This window comes from Python bivittatus, unplaced genomic scaffold (assembly GCF_059951505.1).
Source record: "Python bivittatus isolate LINGU-HERP-01145 unplaced genomic scaffold, Pbiv_v1 ctg000070_np1212, whole genome shotgun sequence".
Classification (NCBI taxonomy): domain Eukaryota; kingdom Metazoa; phylum Chordata; class Lepidosauria; order Squamata; family Pythonidae; genus Python; species Python bivittatus.
The window spans coordinates 38,803,444-38,816,850 of NW_028277034.1; the positions used below are offsets into that span (position 1 = coordinate 38,803,444).

Consider the following 13,407-nt stretch of genomic DNA (forward strand, 5'->3'; position numbering starts at 1 on the left):
AAGCTTCTGCCAACAGGTATTCTGAGGGACCAATGCCAGATCTGAAGCACCTTTGCCCATTTTGGTTTCAAGAACTGCACACCCCTACTTTTACCTTTTAAAGGCATCCAAGTACTAGTCATCACTATGCTTAAAGAATTCTAAATGGTTAACTGTGCAAAAAAGTATTGCTTTTGTTTATTGTAAATCTCATTCCAATCAGCTATATCGGATGAGCTCTGCCTCTAGTGCTTTGAGAAAGTTAAAAAACAACAACTTCTCCTTGTCTCCTTTCTCCATACCATTCATTGTTTATACACATTGACATGTCCCCCATCAGTCACCTTTTCTCCCAACAAAAAAGTCCCAAACATTCTAGCCTTTTCTCATAAAGAGGTTCTTTGAGTACCCTGATAGTTTTGATTGTTCTCTTCTGCATTTTTTCCAAAATATTATATACTTCTTCAGATATAATAGATAAATTTCCCTAATGCATTCCAAATTTCCATTGCAAATGAGTCAGAAATTTGTATAAGGGCACTATGATGTTGGTTGTCAGTTTTATCTTCAATCCTTTTCATAATTCCCAGCATGGATTTTGCTTTTTTTCAAAGCTTCTACATATTGTGTCCATATATTCATTGAGCTATCAGCAATGACTCCAAAATCTTTTTCTTGGTTAGTTGTGACCCCATCAGTGTATATGTAAAGTTAGTGGTTTTTGTCCCAATATGCATTAATTTACACTCCTTAAATTTAATTGCATTTGTCATTTGATTGCCTATTCACTCAAAAGATATCCTTCTTGAGCTCTTTATAGATACTTTGTTGGAGGCCCTAACTCCTCAGCATTTTATGACCTATTGCATTTAGAGGAGGTAGGGTGCAGCAATAAAGTTAAGAATTTGCTTTGTGTCCCTTCTTTGTCTTTCACCTAGCCTGAACTTTGTTAAAATGACTGCTGATCCAATGCCAGTTCCTTCTGCCTGTCTTCTCGGCCATGCTTTCCCAGCCATGGAGTGAATGCTCTTGGATTCTCCTCTGGTAGGATGTAGCTTGCTATGTGCTAAGCTTTTCCTATAAATAAATCTCCTTTCTGTTTTAGCTATAAAACCTGTTTCACTAATTATTGCTTAGATCAAATTCCTGCTGTCAGGAAGGCACATCCAACTCACTTTTGGTTTTTCAAACCTTGAATAGTTTAATATCATCAGCAAACTTGGCCACCTCACTGCTTAGTTAAAAATTAAGATTACTTAGAAGTTAAAAAGCATATATCCTTGAGGGATTTCTACTTATTGAGAAATTTGTGAATATTATTAAACGTAGAAAATTGTTAAATACAATTGAGAAAAATAAGAAAGCATTTTTGTTCATAAAGAGAAGAACTGACTTCATGACCTTAATTAGATGAATGTATTAGAACAAAAAAGGCTACTAATGCATTCATGTACATATTTTAAAACGGAAACAGCAACCACTCCCATGGTTCAATTTGATCAGAGCTGCACTTATTTAACCTCCTTCTTCTGTAATGACCTTGGTGAAAAATAAACATTCCTCCTTCCCTAATGCAAATATACTGTTACTTGCACTGGGAACAGAGCCTCGTTGATTTCAATCCATTTGATTTTATATCTAACATGACATTTAATCTGGTCCTAAATAAGCCACTCGTTCTTCCAAAGATTCTGAAATTTTCAAATTCAACAACCAAGTGAAAGCATTGGATCCTGTGTTTCAACTTACTGAATGATTCTGTAGCAGGGTTTAACTAAGCCATGGTTGCTTAATCACATACTGGGGGTATATACTGTGTGCAAGTGACATGCTATGACATATACCATTTTCATATGCTTTCATCTCAATGTGATCCTCTCTCGTATCTCTCATGTTCAAAGTACAAATAACACATATGGTACATGTGACAGAGCTGTAAACAATAGCAGATGCCTATTTAAAAACATACCTGCTAATTGCTTGGCATGAGCTGGTGCTTCTGCATTGACCTGTTTTTGACGTACTGGGGCTGATTTTTCTCTCTCGTGTTTACTAGACCCATTCTCCATGGAAGCAAGCTTCTCCGTTGCTGCTTTCTTGGCTTCCAGCTTCCTTTGCCGGCAGGTTTTTACAGGCTCGGCCAGCATCCTTACTTTTCGTCGAAAAGAACTAAGAACCTGGATGCTACCATTCTGCTTTTTCTCTTCCTGACCTTCTGTGCTTCCAAACTCATCTACATTGGATATTTTATACAAGGGAAGCACATGCAATTGTTCATCTTCTGGTGTTTGGCCAATTTCACGATTGTCTTCTCTGGTTAGTGTGCATACCTGTTGAAATATAACGGTGGAAGACACACTTAGACTGACGAACAACACAAAGTCAAACTTGGCCTACACACAAATATGATCACGACCTTAAAGTCACATCGTGCTAATTTTTCCTGAGAGGCAGCTTGTCAAGCTAAATTAAAAAGTGGATGGATTTTTGGCCACAAACATTCAACATCTTTCAGTAGTGTCCATTTCCTCAGGGGTCAGCAATCCAAACAAAAACAACAACAAAAAATAACTTTAAAAATATAACGATTTAAAATAGCCTGACTATGCAAGAATAGATGTTTTGTAGGATTTGGCTATTTAGAAGATTCTAGCCATTTTCATTACTTTTATCCTTCTTAAAAAAAAAATGTGGAGATCAGTGTGCGCCATCTAGGGGGACTGTAGGTTCCATTTTGTCAACCTCTCTCTTATATTCAGTACTGTTTGTACACAACAAAGTGACAGGCTTCGGCATCTCTTTGATGGCAGGGTGCATCTAATATTCCTGAGGAACAAAACTTCCAATGGAAGAATTGATGACATAAAGCAGCTGTGACCCAGGGCTGGGAAAATATTTCCTATCTGGACAAGGGTGAGAGGTTGGTGTGGAGTCTGAAGCAGAAGCGTTTATCCAGAAAAGTGTGAATTCTCTTTCACTGAATGTCTTCAAACAGAGACCAACATGCCTTCAGCTGTTGATACTTTAACTGAGATTCCTGCATGGAGTTGGACGCAAGACTACTTTCAACTATGATTCTAATTTTCTTTTTCACAATAATATGAGTTGTACTAAGGGCTTTGTAGAACTTATTCTATAATTTCCTGCCTCAGAGTGGCAAATTAGTCATGTGAAAAAGTAAGTATACCCCATTGAAATTGTTGACTTTTTAAATATATTTCAACATACAGATATTTGATCTTTATTTCAACAATATTGATAAAGAGGTTATAACATAACATCATTTATATTTTATAGTCCATTATGTACTATAACTAAACATAAATACAAATTTCACATGTGGAAAAAGTAAGTACACCCCTACGTTTATCACTACTTCAAATATGTAAAATTAGAATCAGGTGTACCAGATCAGGCATAAATGATCAGAACATTGTTAGAGAGGATCTGGAAGGAACCTGTCTTATTTTTATCTCAGGCATTTACTTTAATTTGCTCTTTGTTGTTGAAATATGTAGTATCAGCATGCCTAGATAGAAATAGTTCTCTGAGGCCTTCAGAAAAAAGGTTATAGATACCTTTTTTCTGAAGGCCTCAGAAAGGTATCTGGAAAGGGATTTAAAAAGATTGCCAAACAATTTGGCATTAATCATTTCACTGTCCAGAAGATCATCTATGAATGTAGAAGATTTCAACAACTGCCAACTTGCCTAGGTCAGGCCGTCCCAGCAAGTTCAGCCCAAGAGCAGAATGCAAGATGCTGAAAGAAGTCTCTAAGCACCCCAGAATTTCATCATGTGGCATACAGGAAACTCTTGCCACTACTGATGTCAAAGAGCATACGTCTTTGCCATTCTACCATTAGGAAGAAGTGGAACAAATTAGATCTACGTGGGAGGTGTGCCAGGAGGAAATCTTTGCTGTCCAGAAAGAACATCAGGGAAAGACTAAAGTTTGCTCATGAACACTAGGCAAAGACCAGGAATTCTGAAACAATATGCTCTGGACAGATGAGGTGAAGATAGAGTTATTTGGTCATAGTTTCAGAAGACACGTTTGATAAAAATCAAAGATAGTATTTCACCAGAAGAACCTGAAATCAACTGTAAATCATGGTGGTGGAAATGTCATGGTTTGGGACTGCTTTGCTGCAACATGGCCTGGGCAGCCCACTATCATAGAATCCACTATGAATTCTTCATTGTACCAGAGGGTGCTAGAGGATAACGTGAGACCATCTATCAGAAGATTGCAGCTCAACCAAAAGTGGACCTTGCAACATGACAATGACCTTGAATATTCCAGTAAATCCACCAAGGAATGGCTGAAAAAAGAGAAGCGGAGGGTTCTGGAATGGCCAAGTCAAAGCCAGATTTAATTCTAACCATCAAGATGCTGTGCACGCAAGAAACCCCTCAAACATTGCATAGCTGAAAAAATTCTGTACGGAGGAGTGGGAAAAAATTCTCCCTAGTTGATGTCAGAGACTTGTAGACAGTTATAAGAAATTCTTATTTGTGTTGTAGACTTGTAGACAGTTATAAGAAATTCCTATTTGTGTTGTTTCTTCCAAAGGGGACAATTCCAGGTATTAGAACCAACTTGGTTTTTTCCCACAGAAGGAAATGGCATATCTGTTAATTTTGTATTCAATTTAATTGAATAAATAATTGCAAAGTCAATTTTTCATGTTTTTGTTCAGTTACATCACCTTTATCTTTATATACTGCTTGAATGAAGATAAACTATTGATATGTCCATACATGTTAAAATTAAAAAAAAAACTTTACATGAGTTGTACTTACTTCTTCACATTACTGTATATACATACTGCTGCTAATGATGGCTGAAGAAGAAATGGTTTTGGGTTCTAATCCTATTAAATTCTAACCTGGCAGTTCTGTTAATATGGAATGAAAGTTAGAATACGTCAATCAGTCAGCGAATGATTGGCTGCAGAATTTCAAATTTGTTGATCAATCTAGAAGTAATGTTTTGGGAATGTACCTAGCAACCAATCTTCCTTGGCACTCATGCTACACAGAGCAGTAACGTATTTTTCACATCTGCCTTGGGAAATGACTACTTTAACCTTAGTAAATGAATGGATTTCTCAGCTGTCTTCAGCCAGCCCACCTAAGAGAAGGAAGTAAAAACAAAGCTGGAAGAAGGAAATGGCAAAACTGTGCAACATTCTGGGTAAATAGAATCCAGAAGAAAAAAGATGAGGAATGGATGGATGGTACAGTATAAGAGAGTATAGAAAAGTTATGGGCTATTCAGAGACTCAAAAATAAATAACAGTAACTATTTGGCAAGTATGTGCTTTTAAAAAGTTCTGTTTGTTTCATATATGTGACAAACAACTCTGTAAGTATACATTATAAAGGAATGAATATAAATCTAAAAACTTCATTGATTTGGTTGTTTATGATAAAAAAAATTGAGAGAATTAGTGAAGAAGATAAGAGTGATGAGAAGTTCTAAATGTGGGACAAACTATATTTTGGCAATATCAAGAATGGATCATGGGACAAATGGGCATGGAAGAAAAAGAAAGGAAGGAAAGTGAAAGTAGAACGACTTTAGGAAAAGAATGTATGATATATACTTAATATATTAGAACATGAATAGAATAGAATAGAACAGGATAGACTTTTTATAGATGGGGGAAATATGCATACAAGAGAATGATTGCTGCAAAAATTAAGGACAAGAGAAGGATGCTGAATAATAAGAGGAAAAGATAGGGAAGAGATGTTTGCTGGAATAAAAATTGGTGATAAAAAATGAACTACTTGAGACATGCAGATGATATCACTTTGTTAGCCAGGTAAGAAAGAAGTAGAAGAGCCCATTATGAAAGTAAAAGTGGAAAGTGAAATATCTGAGTTAATGTTAAATATTAGAAAGACAAAGGTAATGTTAACCAGAATGCTAAGTGAACTTACAGTTGATGGTGAAGAAGTGAAGGTGGTAGATAGTTTTGTTTTCTTGGGTTCAAGAATAGATAAAGATGTACAGTGCAGTGGAGAAGTAAAGAGGATATTAATCCTAGGGAGGAAGGCAATTACAAATTTAGACAAGGTCATGAAGGATAAGGCTTTTCTATGACAACAAAGATCAGAATAGCTAAAGGAATGGTCTAAGTATAATGAATGACTGTGAAAGTTGAACACTAAGAAAGAGCAAGAAAAATAATTTGGATTATGGATTTGGAGTAGTTACTAAGAATACAACAGACTGTAAGAAGAACAAATCAACCCATCCTAGAGAAAATATATCCTGATTGCTCCCTTGAGGCAATCATCAGCAAGCGGAAAGTCACATACCTTGGCCATGGGATGTAAAGAGATGATGGACTAGCAAAAAAGGACCATGTCTGGCAAAGTTGAGGATAGTAGAAAGAGAAGACAAGAGATAAGACAGATACATGGAATCAAAGAGATAATATCGGCTTCCTTGGAAGGAAATGAGACAGGTTGAGATGGCACACATTGTCCATACAGCCAAATCAAACCCAACATGATGGCACCTATTCCTATGAGATGCATTTGAGTTTTGGGAAATGTATGGATTTATTTGATTAGCAGAGTTTAGAAGTTGTACTGATGTGACTGAAGAGGAACAATGATGAGCTAAAGGAATTATCTAGTGTGCTATAGATGATGAGAACTGAAGGAGGAGAGGAGGTAGGATGAACACATGATGGTAGAGAACATATCCCTTTATGAGTACATGGAACCTTTTTCAAAGGGCTTCAATTTTATAACTCTGAAAAAAATGCACTAATTTGACAACAAAATTTCTGTGGACTCAAATACATACATCAAGGGTTGTATTTCTAAATTGGATTCTACAGTTCACAGGCCAATCAAAACAATATAGTTTTAAAGTTTCCTAGCATTGTTTTATTTCACTGTACTAAAAAAAGAACAAGACAAATAGGAGCAAGGAATTTAGGAATCAGCCTCGAGCAACTCATTTTTTAAAATTAAAGGCCTAGAGGATTTTGCATTCTTATTCATGAATTTCACAATTTTTCTTGGTAGCCATCATGTGCCAGCTTAATAGAAATACAGATTATGAAAAATAATGAACTTAATGGAGGAAATTAATTCTGCATGAGTATGGCTTCTTGAATCACTGACTTACCAATGTACTACCATTCTGCATATTATGCAGGTCTCTATGAGCATGAGCGCAAAAATCCAGGCAGGCAGTGACCCCGGAGAATGGGCGACCTTCTTTTAAACCAAGACGACATTCGGGAGCTCTGTGTTCATATTCAATCTAGATACAAACATATTTATACTATTTAAGTCACCAACATTTTAAAACTGTATGTTATTCTGAAGAAAACAAGGTCAGCTCCTCGAAATAGACTTGTTAAGCCCTGAAGCTGCAGCATTGCAGGACTATATCCATGGTGGGGACAATACAAGAACCTGAAATTAGCACTGCTGATTGGCTTACAATTATTAGCAGAAGTTGATAGGCTGTGGTACACCTATTAATCTCATCTATTTATTTTCTCTTTCTTCATAATGACAGATTCTTCTCACAGCAGTGGTCAGATATATGTTCCAAAAAAGCTCATAAATTGAAATAATGGAAGGAATTCCTCTTTCTGTTTGTCCTCAGCATTTCATAATAAAAAAAGAATTCCCCTCTGCAAACTGGGAATTCTGGGAGATTTCAATTTCAACATATCTGCAAGATGTCAAGTTGTTAGAAACTAACAATAAACTGCAGAGACAGACAATAAGTTTAGTTTGTGGCCTTACCTATGCATACCTGAAAGCTTCAATCTGAAGTGCCATTAGCAACAGAGGCAGAACAATATGAATATATTTCAAGATAGGCATCCATTCCTAACTACAATGATGCCACAATGATAAAATATTGTAATGTTATAAAAAGAGAAGAGCTTGGATTATAACATTGTGATGTATGTTCTGCTACTTGTCCCTCACCCCGGCAGATATCTGTATTTCAAATTCTCCCTTCAGATTAGAGCTGTGGAACGCCTGGGCTGTGGGGTTGCCTCTCTCTGATGGTCATGCACAAAGGAAGACCAAGCCAATTCTCCTTTCTCTCTAATCCAGTTCCAATAGTAGATGACAATCATGCAGTGTCCTGGGTCTTTCTACTAAGTGCTAGGGGTCTGGGTCTTTCCAATTTTTCCAATACTGGAGATTTGGGCTGGGTTCATACATCAGCTAAGGCAATAACATACTTAGTTTTGGTATAAACCCAGCCCTTGAAAATGATGGTTTAAGCCTTATTACACGTAAGCCATGCTACTATGCCTTGTTTAACAAATCATGGTTTATCATGTGCAAATTCCATCTTAAAAGCTGGACAGAAGCATAAATGTTTTTCTCTGACTTAATAGTACACTTTCAGAAACACAGAAGTAGTCAGGAACAAAACCAGTTAATTCATGCTGATTTCTATTTCTTTCAAATTAATTATTGTAAAGTAATAAACATGTAGCCTCATGAATAAATTCTACTTCCCAAGTAGTTTCTTTGAAAGGTTTATGAGACTTATACATTGGTAAAATAAAGCAGTTATGAGTATCTTAGTATTGCTGCCAAACATTTCTGTTTTTCTTTACTCACCTGGTTGTTATATGCATCAGGTGCCAGTTTCTTGTAAGTGGGTGCCATCAGAGTTGACAAAGTTTGCAGATTGGATTCTAGCTTCTCTTCCTAATTTTTTTAAAAAAGAAGTTCACTCATTAACAGCTAACTGCTACTTTTAGCTAATAGCTTTAATTCTGAAAAACACTACAGATATCTCACTCAGTGAAATGATTCAACAGATCATGAAACTAAGCTATTTTTCCCCCCCTGGAGGAAAGAAGAGCATGGGGCAAAATAATAGCTGTCTTCAAATATCTGAAGGACTCTTGTGTAGATAATGAAGGGAGCTTTTTCCTCTGTTGTTCCAAAAAGCAAAAGAAGAGTCAGTGAATAGAAACTGCAGGAAATTAAATTTGGCTTAAAATTAGAAGAAATGTTCAGCAATTCCAAGAGATTGTTTTAGGAAATAATGGGATATCCACTAGCAGTATTTCAGCAAGGTGTGAATCAGTATCTATTAGGAGTGCTAAAACTGAAAATACCTGCACTGGAAGCAGGTTTGAATTTGTTTATTCCAACTCTAAATAATACGATTCCATATTCATCCAAATTGATCCAACAGATGTATTGTTTCAGTTCTTGGAATCCTCTAGACAGAACAGCAATGTTAAAAACTTACAAATAAAGAACAAGAAAAAATATAGAGTTGAAGCCTAATCCCCAGACTAAAAATAGACCCTTGACTATGCTAGACTTCTTGTACTGAATCTCACCATTATAACTGAGGAAAAAATATATCTGGCTACATAGAAAAAGTAATTTAAGGATAACCCTACCTCTTTTGGATCATCGCCTAATAGTTTAAACTTTCTTGGGATCTTGCTTCTGGCAAATTTGCACCCATTGTAGTACATACTCCACGAACAACCAAAAGAAAAAGAAGCACCACAAGCCTCAGGATCCAGACCTTGGCATGCACAGGTTCGTCTAAGAAAAAAAAATACGTATATTTTTAGCAAGAGTATTAGTGAACTGCCAACGCACCTCAACTGTCTTAAAGCAGTTTCTTCATCAACTTCTGATTACTGTTGAAATGCAGCTGTTTTAAACTAAATGAGAGCCAGCGTGGGTATGGTGGTGAAGGTGCTGTGCCAGGAGTGGAAAGGCACAAGTTCAAGTCCACCCTTAGCCATGGAAGCTACCTGGGTAACTCTGGGCCAGTCACTCTCTTTGCCTAACGTACCTCACAGGGTTATTCTTGTGGGGGGAAATGGGAGGAGAGAGCGCTATCAATGCCTGAAGGAAAAGCAGGATATAGATCTAATGAACAAATGAATGAATGATTTTATTTATCTTCTAAGATAAACTTGACATTCCTATTGATAGAATGGGATAGATTGATTTTCATCCATTCTTTCTTCCTCCTCAAGATTTTTAGCTCTCAGGTGTACAAAAAGGACCAGAGAATCATTTAGAACATCATGGATGGGAAGGGAGGGGTAATCTCCTATCAGCAAGGAGATCTCCTTGATCAAAGGACTTTTCAGGTATGAGCAGATCCTTTATATTTGTGGAATAGTTAATCTGTAGAAATTCCAAGCTAATATATTTAAATTTCAATGCCATCAGGCATTTCTATAAACCAGTTCATATGGTATTTTTATTTTCACACCATAGCAATTTTGGAAATAGAATGCTTTACAAAACTATTACTACTACAATGATGATGCCTTTGAGAATGCAGCATTGTGCCTCATTACAACCATAGGATGCATGGACAGATGATCTGAATAAAAATGCTATTTAAATATATTAAAATTTTGTCATTAACCAGGACATATCTTTAAATATATATTGAGGCTGATTTAGATGCAGCATTACATGCAATATATAGAAGGCATTTCCACAAGGGAAAATGTAAAGCCTAAAAACAATTCAAGAAAATTTGGAGGGAAAAGAAACAGCAGAATGCAGATCTTCCACTGTAAAAGAACACACAACTTCTTTAATCTAAGCGCTAAGAAAAGAGCTAGCAATATTAGTATCTAAGTGCAGTACAATACCTATTTTTCCCCTACAAGAACTCTGTGAGGTAAGTGGCAGTTTTGTGTAAATGGTAAGCATGACATTAGATTCTTCTCATCTACAGTGCATGCCTGTTGTCATTGCACAGTCAAAATGGGTATAATTTACTATGCTGCATTTGGGATAAAATGAGAAGGGTGTTGATCACGAAATGGATGAGAAATGAGTTCTTTAAACAAGACAGCTCTTCCCTTCACTGAATGGTTGTCAAAGAACTGCAGCTTTGGTAAGGCTCTGACTTGTACTGCTATTACAATAAAAGGAGGACCAAGATCTGTAACTGCCAATCTAGCAATGCTGGTTGGGAATATTAGGAGTTGCAGTTTCAGCACATTTATAGGATGCTAGGACAGGGAAATTGTGTTCATTATGATCTATGTCTTACATATTTACAGTGTAGGAAAATTGTACTTCCTGGAGGGGAAGGAAATACATACTTAACTTACTCTTCATTGAGTGCACACCGACGGTTTGTGAGCGTGCCATACTTCTTTAAAGTGTCAGACAATTCAGAGTACAGCTTGTCTGCTAGACTCCGAGGTATTCCTTCCCACACCAAGATGAGTACAACTATCACAGCTGTTTCACAGCTGTGGCCTGCACGTTCTCGCACTAAACAAAGAAGTTTTTCTTCAGTTCCACTTCGACGAATCACCTGAAAATACACCAAAAAGTTTTTTTTTTCCCTGTAAAAAATTATGGAATTTCAGTTTGTTTGTTTTTTAATCCCACATTATCTTTTTGTCCAGTTTTTCATAAACCAGATTTCTGCATATCTTTTGTATGCCATAGTTCTCTGGTTCAGCTTGCAGTATCTTTCCTTGTAGAGATTTTCAAAGCAGGGCTGAATAAGAATTTGCCTAAGACTTCAAAGAGCTACTATGAGCTAGGAAAGACAATTCTGGGATAGATGGACCAACTTTCCATCATCATGTCTTCTACCCAATTCTATATGAACAGGTAAGAATGATAAAACAGTAGGATCAAAAGTTCATGAACTGTGGTATGCACAATATATCTTCATTCCAACCTTTAACACTGTGGGTTGTGGGTTTTAAATTTTAATAATAGATTTGAAATGGCAGAATAGAATAAACTTAGCATAATTAAATAAGTATACAACATAGTGAGTTTGCAGATCCACATATTTTTAAAGGACTTATGTACATAAGATGGTAATTTCATCTTATACATTTCCTATAAAATTTGCTAAGACTGAACAGTTATTACTCTATCATCTTTTCTTTAAAATATATCCCCAGTTAACTTCCATGGTTTTTTCAAAAATCTGAATAATATTTCTTTTTGCAAACATACACTAATTATATCTATAGAGGTGAACAATCTGTAAGGTCAAGTGAAGATCATTCTTACCCATTTAGCTATAGGACATCCTTGAGCACTTCTGCCTTCTTTCCCTGTGTAGACAATCTTCTCTATTCTTATGGCTTTGCCCTTTTGTCCATAGCTTTAAAAAAATCAACTTGTGAAATGAGTAAATATAAGAACATGAACTTCATATCAATGTAAATGCAATCACATATGAACACTGGAAGTTTTTGTCTTATGACTTAAAATCCTCTCTTTTAATCAAATTATTTACTATCCATAGCATTGTAGTCAGCTTGCCCCAGATTTTAAAGAGGTAGCAACTCCAAACCAAACCAAACCGAACCGAACCAGACCAGACCAGACCAGACCAGACCAGACCAGACCAAACCAGACCAGACCAAACCAAACCAAACCAAACCAAACCAAACCAAACCAAACCAAACCAAACCAAACCAAACCAAACCAAACCAAAGAATAATGTTTTAAATGCAATTTTAATGAGGAAGGTTAATTATGCTTTATGTTTGTAACATAAAAATGTTTTGAGCTTTTATTAAATTTATAATATGGGTTGTTTTTTTTTAAACAAGAAGACTTACAGTTTTGTTTCTTAAAGATCAATTGAGTTTATGTTCAATCAGGCAAATGCAGTTTCCCCAAAGTATGGAAAATTTTGTATTGCAAGGAAAACAACTGCAAGGATCCAGAATTCAGTTGAGTCTATACAACCTAATCATTTTCCAGGTATGTGAACTTCAACTCCCAGAAATTTTACCAATAGCCACATTGGCTGGGAAACTCTGGGAATTTAAGTAATCATATATGGAGGGTGCACAAGTTGGAAAAGGCTGTAATAGATTAGGCAGGTTTTATACAAGCAGGACTTCATGTTAACATTTGCTCCTTGAAATCCACGTCAGATTACTACTGCGTAAAGTGCATGTGTGTGAGTGAGTGTATGTGTGTTACTAATTAATCAGTTTTCAAGTTGGAGCTGGAAATTTATACCTATGCACATTTAATGGATTATACTTATTTCTTAATTAAAGTAAAAAGATAAACTGCAGATTGTATTTTGCCATGCTTCAACAGAGATTTCTTGAAGTGCCTAGGCAATTTCCCATTTCTCCCATGTAATCTGGCCTGCAGGATCCCTTATGAACATTAGGCCACTGATTTGATTATCCACCCACCGCCCACCTTCTTATTTGGCAGACCACTGAAGGCCTGTTCCTGTTTGCATTTGCTGGCATCTGCCTGGAGTGGGCAGCTTATGACAGCCAGCCAGCAGAACTGTCAAATATTGTGACTCTCCAGTGAACAGATTCTGCCCAGGGTTGGCAAAGCTGGAATAGCCAACCTAGCAATAATTATAGTGGTTTGCAATGATGGTGTTATTTATGTACATAGACTGGAAGAA

The 13,407-nt window shown here is 36.4% G+C and overlaps 1 protein-coding gene across 2 annotated transcripts in view; it reads right to left on the minus strand.

The window, feature by feature from the left end:
* The window catches only part of TET2 (tet methylcytosine dioxygenase 2), a 79,733-nt gene that overhangs the window by 8,343 nt on the left and 57,983 nt on the right, over positions 1–13,407 (minus strand). For both annotated transcript variants that reach the window (XR_015794613.1, XM_088133011.1), the window contains exons 4-9: positions 12,030–12,123; positions 11,102–11,310; positions 9,407–9,557; positions 8,607–8,696; positions 7,135–7,272; positions 1,949–2,309 (exon numbers count right to left, since the gene is read on the minus strand). Coding sequence is in view for 1 of the 2 variants with exons in the window: in XM_088133011.1 (XP_087989137.1) it covers positions 1,949–2,309; positions 7,135–7,272; positions 8,607–8,696; positions 9,407–9,557; positions 11,102–11,310; positions 12,030–12,123 (1,043 nt within the window). In the remaining variant the exon portion in view is untranslated. The remainder of the gene's footprint in view (positions 1–1,948; positions 2,310–7,134; positions 7,273–8,606; positions 8,697–9,406; positions 9,558–11,101; positions 11,311–12,029; positions 12,124–13,407) is intronic.